At 33.2% G+C, this 8,198-nt stretch overlaps 1 protein-coding gene across 1 annotated transcript in view; it reads right to left on the bottom strand.

Moving 5' to 3' along the window:
* Positions 1–458: 458 nt before the first annotated feature.
* Positions 459–8,198, bottom strand: part of LOC110095438 — a 17,586-nt gene continuing 9,846 nt past the window's right edge. The window contains exons 3-4 of the mRNA XM_028693836.1: positions 4,852–4,935; positions 459–490 (exon numbers count right to left, since the gene is read on the bottom strand). Of these exons, the coding sequence (XP_028549669.1) occupies positions 474–490; positions 4,852–4,935 (101 nt within the window). The 3' untranslated portion in view covers positions 459–473. The remainder of the gene's footprint in view (positions 491–4,851; positions 4,936–8,198) is intronic.

The raw sequence follows: 8,198 nt of genomic DNA, 5'->3' as shown, positions 1-8,198 counted from the left end.
TTTGAATTGCAAGTGGACCCCACCCCTTGGCCCTTTCCCTCTTCCGCCTCCCCTCTGTTCCGTTTCCGCCTGGAGAAGACCCGGACCGGCTGGGCCGGTCCAGGTTGGGCCGGTTCAAGCTGGACCGGCATAACATTATTTGTTAAATTGTAACATTCTAGACAGCTTAATATTTGATCAAGAATGAAAGCTCGTAAATAATAATAATAATAATAATAATAATAATAATAATAATAATAATAAAATTAAAAAAATTAAAAAAATAAAAATAAAAAAGGATGAAAGATCGGGGAAAAAATCCTATCCAACGAAGGAAAAATTATTCTGTGCGGAAGCGGAACCCGTCCGGATACCTAACCCCGTGGCTCGGTATCCCTCGGTACCAAGTGATACCAAGGCTCAGTATCGCTGACGCGGCTCATTTTGGTTGGTATCCAGATGTAGAGCTGCATTTAGCATCAGCACAGAATAATCTATCCCAACAAAGTATCTGTCAGATCAAAATCCATTCTAGATGTGCTCAGCAGCCAGCATGAGCTTATTATAGCTTGCTCCACTTTTAGTCAAATGGAGACAGAAGTTTATAATCATCCCATAATCTAATTATCTTCGTCTAACTGCAGATGGGTTACAGAATACTGTGTCCTTATTGACCAAACATAAAGTGGAGGTAGCAAGATTCATTACAACAAAAAAAAGGTATACTTATTGCACAAACATAAAGCGAATAACTTGAATAATGAAATTATTCTAACATAGGTCATAACTCATAAGTTGTAATAAAAAAAAATATAACAACTTCAAATCAGATTATAACGGTGTTCCCCCTCATAACATCATCTTGTTACAACCAATGCACTTTGTATACGTTCCCCCCATTAACTCTCAATCGCAGGTAAGGGGAGATTTTCAATATATTTCATAGGGCAATCAAGGCTTGATTTTTTAGAATAAATAAGAAGTAAAGGAGTGGAAAAGAGGGTCATCTTTCTCCTGAGTTGAACAAAAGGAGGACAGATATGTGTCATGGTTGGGCAACATCACCCAGTGTAAGCGAAGGTCAAGAACAAGTAGACTGATATAGTAGTAAGGTGTGGGGGTCATAAGTGAGGCTTTATGCTTGCTTATTTAGATGTTGAACAAGTTTAAACAAATATTTTGGAAGATCGACATATAAATGAATAATCATAAAAATTGATCTACTTGTACTACAAGCTTTTCCTTCTAGGTTGACACAAACATTCAGATAGACATAATTAACTACCTTCAAGACCAAGTGACAATGCCTCTCCACCATTTCGGGGGCTACAACTCTACTGAAATGGAAACCTAATAGCATATGGATTCAATAGTCCTTCGGAAATGTTTTATAAAGTAACTATTCTCGTTTAAAGATGTATATACATAATAGGGAAAATAATCAAAATGATCTATTAACTCTTTACAAAGAATCAAAGGTCACCAATTATATTATAGGACCATTTTGGTCCTTCAACTCTTTAAAGAGGAATCAAAATAGTCCCACCATAAAACTATTTTGGTTCCTTTTAAAGGACTTGAGACACCAAAATGGTCCTTTAATATAATTTGGTACCATTTTAATCTTTCATATAGAGTAAAGGAACCATTTTGATAATTTTCTCGTACATAATGTAGAAGTACTCTTTGCATGATTAATGAAACAATCAAGCTTGACTTCCTTCTATTTCATACATGACATCAAAGCTTTAGATTAGGGTCACAATTTTCAACTTATGTTTTAGTCTAATTCCTGCCTTTCTACTCCAAGTTAGAGAGTTCTAACTTCTTCAAAAGAGAGTAAACCATCATGTGTGCCCAAGGAAAACTATGGTAACCCACAAAGACTCGAGGTAGAGAACTGATTGTTACAGACCATTCCAAAAATCATGGGAAAAAAGTTCAACCAAAAAGGAAAACTATGGTGCAACTACTTTAAGAAAAAGGAGTATACTAAAGAAAGTTGTTGGAAAATCCATGAAAGACCTTAAGGCTGAGGTGGATACAAATAAAGTCAATCAAAAGTACATGCTTATTTCACAAAAATTAGAGAGCTCAACTCAAAAGAAATAGACAACCTAAGAAACTTTCTCAACCCCCTGAAAAAGCCATCTAGTCTATGTTCTTTAGCTCAAAATAGTAAAAACTTTCAATCTTTGTGTTACCAATGACTCAAATAATTCATCTAATACTAGGGTACTCAACTAAGATGCCACATACCACATGACAAATTAGTCAATATCTTCCCAACCTATCCAGCCTCTCCCCAGCAATAGAAAAATGGCTTCTTTACTTATTTCTCCTTCGCTTATTCTCAATGTACTACATGTCTGCTCATTAAGTTACCCCAAGATTAAAACTACATGATGTCATTCTTTATTGATCATTTGTTTTTCAAGGCCTAATTACGAGGAAAATGAATATGCAGAGTAGATAAAAGGATGAACTATAGCTACTTTAAAACAACAATGATCATAAAAATCATTCATCATTCTCATTTACAAGTATTTCAAATAAAAATGTTATTTGGGACCATCATTACAAATTAAAAAATGTCTTAAAATTCTAGAATGAATGCTTCCTTCTTTGTTATGAGATGTTGATATTGAAAATTTTATTGCAAAACGTATGAGATTACCAACACCTTCTATTGTAAAACATTATAGGATATCTTTCCTTTTAAGTAAATCAGGATCGCCAACACCTTTCAAGTTAGTCCACTCTAATATTTAATTACCCTGAAAAAATCCCTAATATCACTAGAACCAAAAGATTTATAATATTTATCAAGGTCTGTACTAGGTTGACATGGATATATTATATCAAACAAAATTTAATATCAGTCATATTCTCATACTTTGTCTATATGATAAAAAATCAATTTGGTTATATATTAAAAACATAGGACATATACTACATGAGATTATTTTAATCAAATATTGTCTCATTTCTTTCATAAAGAAACCATTATTCACCAATCATCTTTTCTCAACTCTATAAAATAGAATAGAGTGATAGAAAGGAAATTTAACCATCTTCTTGAGATTAATAGGACACTTCTCTTCCAAAACCAAGTTCCCAAAATATATTATGGAGAAGCATCCTAAAATTGGCATATTTGATTAATAGAATACTTTCTAAAGTATTGATTTCAAAAACTTCATTAATCACAGATTTTTTCCTAAAAATAATTTCTTCACAAAAATTCCTCATGTAATATTCGATTGTCTTATATACTCTTTTATAAACATCAGTGACGTAAATTGGATCCCTTAAGTGTATTTACTTAGAATATTCCTAAACTCGAAAGGGTATAAATGCTCATCCAATCACGAAAAAATCCTCAATTCAAAAGAGGTCATATTTAAAAAAAAAAAACAATCATTCCTTGATTAGACTTATCTTTGAGGGGAGAATAGTCAAATAGAAGATAAGTGTGACTAGAAGCATGATATTTTCTCCCTTGAATGCTCTATTAATAATACAAGAACAATAATAGCTTGATCTCACTAAGATTAATGCCCTAATTACTAAACCCTCTAGATTATATAAAGAGCACAAAGGTCATCCAAACTTTTTCGCAAGTTCAAAACTCAGAACTCATATTAGATAACATTTCTACCTCTCCTAGCAATGTTATACATCAATCGCAACCTATTTCAAACAAAAAGATGCAAGAACATGTATTCAACATCTCATATACCACATAACACAATACATATCCTTCAATAAATTTTCTCCTATATATAAAGTCATCCTAAAAAATCTCAATAACAATAAACTTTCCTAACCTATTTGAGGCGTCAAAAAACAAGAATTGGGAAAAATCCATTTTAGAAGAGATTAATGCACTAAGAAAAAAAACATATTCAAGAGATAGTTGAGTGAATTATATAGGATAAAAGCTAATTTTAACAAATACAAAATACAAAACTAATGGAAGCCTATGAATAAAAATGGTGAAATTAGTAGCAAAAGTTACGTCCAATCCTATGGATTTGACTAGCATGTGATATTTTCTCCAATCGCAAATGGATATGATTCATACCATAATATCTTTGGTTGTCAACTTCGAATGATTCATGCAAGAATATAATATAAAGAATGATTTTTTCATGGAGATGTAGAAGAAGATTTTATGGATCCTCTACTAAAATTCAACAACTCTTTTTCCAAAAATTAGGTATGCAAACTAAACAAGGAAAAATTATGGTTAAAGCAATCTCAACGGGCATGGTTTGAAAAATTAATAAAAGACATAATGAATTGAGATATAAATGAACCAATCAGACCATACATTTTATAAATCACTCAAATTTAAGAAAAAATAGCAATTCTTATTGTATATATTGATAATATAATTATTACAATGATGATGATGATGAAGAAAAAGAATCGCTTAAAAATAAATCTCATTGCATAATTCAAATCAAAGAATTTGTCAAACTTAAATACTTCTTTGACATAGAAGTGGCTCTATTAGAAAAAGGAATATCATATATCATAGGCCTATTAAGAGAAATAAATATGCTCCAACAGAACCAAGCCAAAAATTAGATAATGATGAATGAACCAAAGTCGACAAAGAATGTTATTAAAGATCAGTTGGAAAACTAATCTAACCTCATCATACTTAAGCATATATTGCATTTACAGCAAGTTTCATAGGTCTCACTTGGCTTAATAAATTATTTAAACAGCTAAAAGCATTTTTTTTTTTTTTAATTCAAAGCATCTTTTGGTGGTTAAAGATTATAACAGCTAGAATTTATATAAGCTTAAAATAAATTTTCAACAACTAATCAAGTACAATAGCCAATAAGAATTGTATACCTGCACCTTTACATGCACGACAATCAACCAAGCCAGTTTCTTGTTTCATCTTACCATTAGTACAGAACACGCACTTTGTACCACCTGTAAAGAACCAAACAAAATATGTTGCAGGCTTTACGCATCAGAGCATTGTAATTATACAGACATAAAAAATTCAACCAGAAATGGATTTTCAAGGTCGATAAGATGAACAATAAATGCCAATATTTTTAATATTTAAATCTTTACCGCAGAAAACTAGAATAGCTATAATAAACCAAGCACAATATTATCATATGTAAATTTTTCAAGACAGCCCAAGCAATGTTGTAAACATAGAAAAGCCAAAAAAAATTAAGATATAATACATTCATGTCAACAATCATGCACATTAGAGGAACCAGAGAGACAAGTAACTCAACCAACTTAAAAGTTATAAATTATGATTACTGCAATTGATATATGTGCAGAGTAGAAGAAAACAAATCGCCATCATTTGTCTTTTCCAAACTAGAGGTTGCCTTTATTGAATCCTACATCTATTTTGTGCGAAATGAAATATTAACTTTGATGCACAAGTTCTATTCATGCTACTTTTGGGCCAAAAGCTGTAAGTCTAGTCCACGTAAGTATTGGACAAGCCATTTCCAGAGAGAAAATGATGCCTACCAAAATCAATTAAGGGGAATAGTTCATCCCAATTATAGGACAACCGTACTAGGATAGATCTTCAAGGCCAAAATTCTTACGCCCAACACATTTCCATCATTCATCAGGCAATAAAGCCAATGAAATAGGAGTATGATGTATACATTAACTTATAGCTCCTCTTTCCTGGCAAAGGGACAAGACAAAGTGATGCACTGTAATCTGGCCACGGATTCTCTTTTATATCCATTTTAAGCATGTATTCATTTGTTCTATGCATATTTTAAATACGTTTCATGTTTAACTGTGTTTAGTTTGTTTATGTTGTTGTAATTAAAGACACATGATCTCATTCCTTCATAGCCTTAAAACAATTTAGGATGTGTTGTGAGATCAATGTAAGTGGGTTTAGCCTTGTAATAGAAATGAATTCATGAATAAAAATTATCGAAACTATTGTAATAGAAAAATCAACATCCATCAATGCTCCACTGGGCACAATAATCCTCAACATTCCTCATTCACATCATGCCACCTAAATGATATATGGTATTATTAAAATCATCTTATCAATCCATAGATTTTTACAATTATTCTATAATTATTATTCTCTGATTTTATATGATTCCTATTAGAAATCTACTAGAATTGTGTTAATACTACACAAATGTTTGAATGAAACAATCAATGAATTCTCTCTAAATTCAAATAATTGTCATGGTATCAAAGCCTTGAACTTTTCATAGCATTTTCATAAGCTGCAATCTTAATTGTTGTATTGCCTAGAACTTGCAAGCCTTCATTGTTCTAGTTCTCTTTCCTCTTCTAAATTTTTTCTAAAATTGCAGCCTTCATCATTAAATTGCTGCAAACATTTCCTATTTTGTCACCTTCATCATCCCACTGCCATTAATCGGTCCCCTTGTTGCTTCATTAATCATTGCATTACTACATTTCTTTCCTTCTCTATTTTTCTGAAAAAAAATCACAGTTTTTCTCTTCAAAAGCAAAATTTCTCTCTTCATTGACAACGATACAAATACCCACATTTCATTGGTCTCAGGTTCTCATCAAATGAAGGGATGCAATCTAAATGCAACAAAAGAGAAGCAAAACATCTATTTAACATACTAATTAAATGAAAAGAATTATCGAAAGTGTTCATGGTAGGTTCACAAGTTTTTAAAGGAAAGAAGAAAATTGCAATTTTTGTAAGGCATGAAAAGACAAGAAGGCTTGTTAGGAGCACCTGCAAAGATATCTATGATAGGTACTTGTACTCTAGCATTATCAACTGTTACCTCCCATTCTAATACCTTTAAAGTCCCAAAGTTATCCATTTTCAGCTCTTGATTCCTTGATTCAGAAGTTTTCAACTCCTCTCATGAATTTATTTCATATACCCCATTGTCCTGCCAATAAGAAAATCATGGCTGATAGATCTTTGAACACTATGGAAAATCAAGCAAATATTCTTATAAACAAATCCCTCACACCCCAAAAAATGTCTTCTACGAACCTAAATTAGTACCAATTTGGTATCCATACAAAATATAGTATTGTGTTTCATCCTTCATATTGTGTCTTTTGGGAATAGGGAATGAGGAGGAGGATTAAACTTGCTAAAGAAAATGATGAACTCTACCACTTGGAGCAAGCCAATAATTAAAAAAAAAATCCCTTAAATCAAATAGCACTAAATATTGGTCTCAACACCAACGCCTTGCCACCCCATCATTTCTTGTTCTCAAAATTGTATTTCCTTCATCATTCAAAGAAATTAATAGCGGAAAATTTCATTAAGATATTTGTGCGCTAACAAAATACAAAATATATCAATTTTCTAATAAGTAAGATAAAAATCATTATTCCTTTTCTATCCTACATAATGATATTTGGAGACCTGTTAGACCGGTCCACTGGACCGGTCCAGCCGGTCCGCACAGGACCGGCTCAGACGCGAAATGTCGCGTGATCTCCGCCTCCTGCGGAGATCGAGCGGCCCGACCAGCCGAAGAGATCATTTTAGGAAGCGTTTTTTAGCGTTTTGAGAGGGAAATTTGAATGTAGGGACTGTTTAGGGATTTCCTTTTGATTTGTATGCATTAAATAGTAGATTTTCCTAGGGTTTGGGCATCTTGAATTTGGCTGAAATTTGAGATCTCGTAGATTTAGGTTTTCTTTGGGCTCTAGCGGCGTCTAGAGATTTGGGAGAGATCGATCCTCCTCTCGAATTGAGGATCAATTGTATCTTGCTCTTTTATTCATCGTCTAAGTGGAATACAAGTCTTTTCTTGAGTTTTCTCTCGTATTTTCCCGAACAAGTGCTGTTTTCCTGCTGTGGACAGCCATTTGGCTGCTGTTGGTTCGCCGATTTTGGATAGGTTGCTTGTGAATACAAGCGCTTCCTATCAAATTGGTATCAGAGCGTCGATTCGGGACCACCGGCGGCTGAAATTCTGAAATTTCAGCAAGATCTTCGTCTCCGGAAGAAGATTTTTGTGGATCCGATAGAAGAAAAATGGCCGGAAAGAAGGTGGAAGTATTAGAAGGCGAGTTCGGTCAACTGAAGACAGATCTGGAGGGAAAGTTCCTGGAAATCTCCACCAACAATGATAGGTTGGAAGGGAGGTTCGCGGCTATGGAAGAAATGATGAAGAAACTATTGGAGATGAAGACCAATCAGGGTACATCGGAAGTGAGAGAGACTACTGACG

Source organism: Dendrobium catenatum, unplaced genomic scaffold (genome assembly GCF_001605985.2).
Source record: "Dendrobium catenatum unplaced genomic scaffold, ASM160598v2 fragScaff_scaffold_370, whole genome shotgun sequence".
In the NCBI taxonomy this organism is placed as follows: domain Eukaryota; kingdom Viridiplantae; phylum Streptophyta; class Magnoliopsida; order Asparagales; family Orchidaceae; genus Dendrobium; species Dendrobium catenatum.
This window is presented reverse-complemented; position numbering and strand designations above follow the sequence as displayed.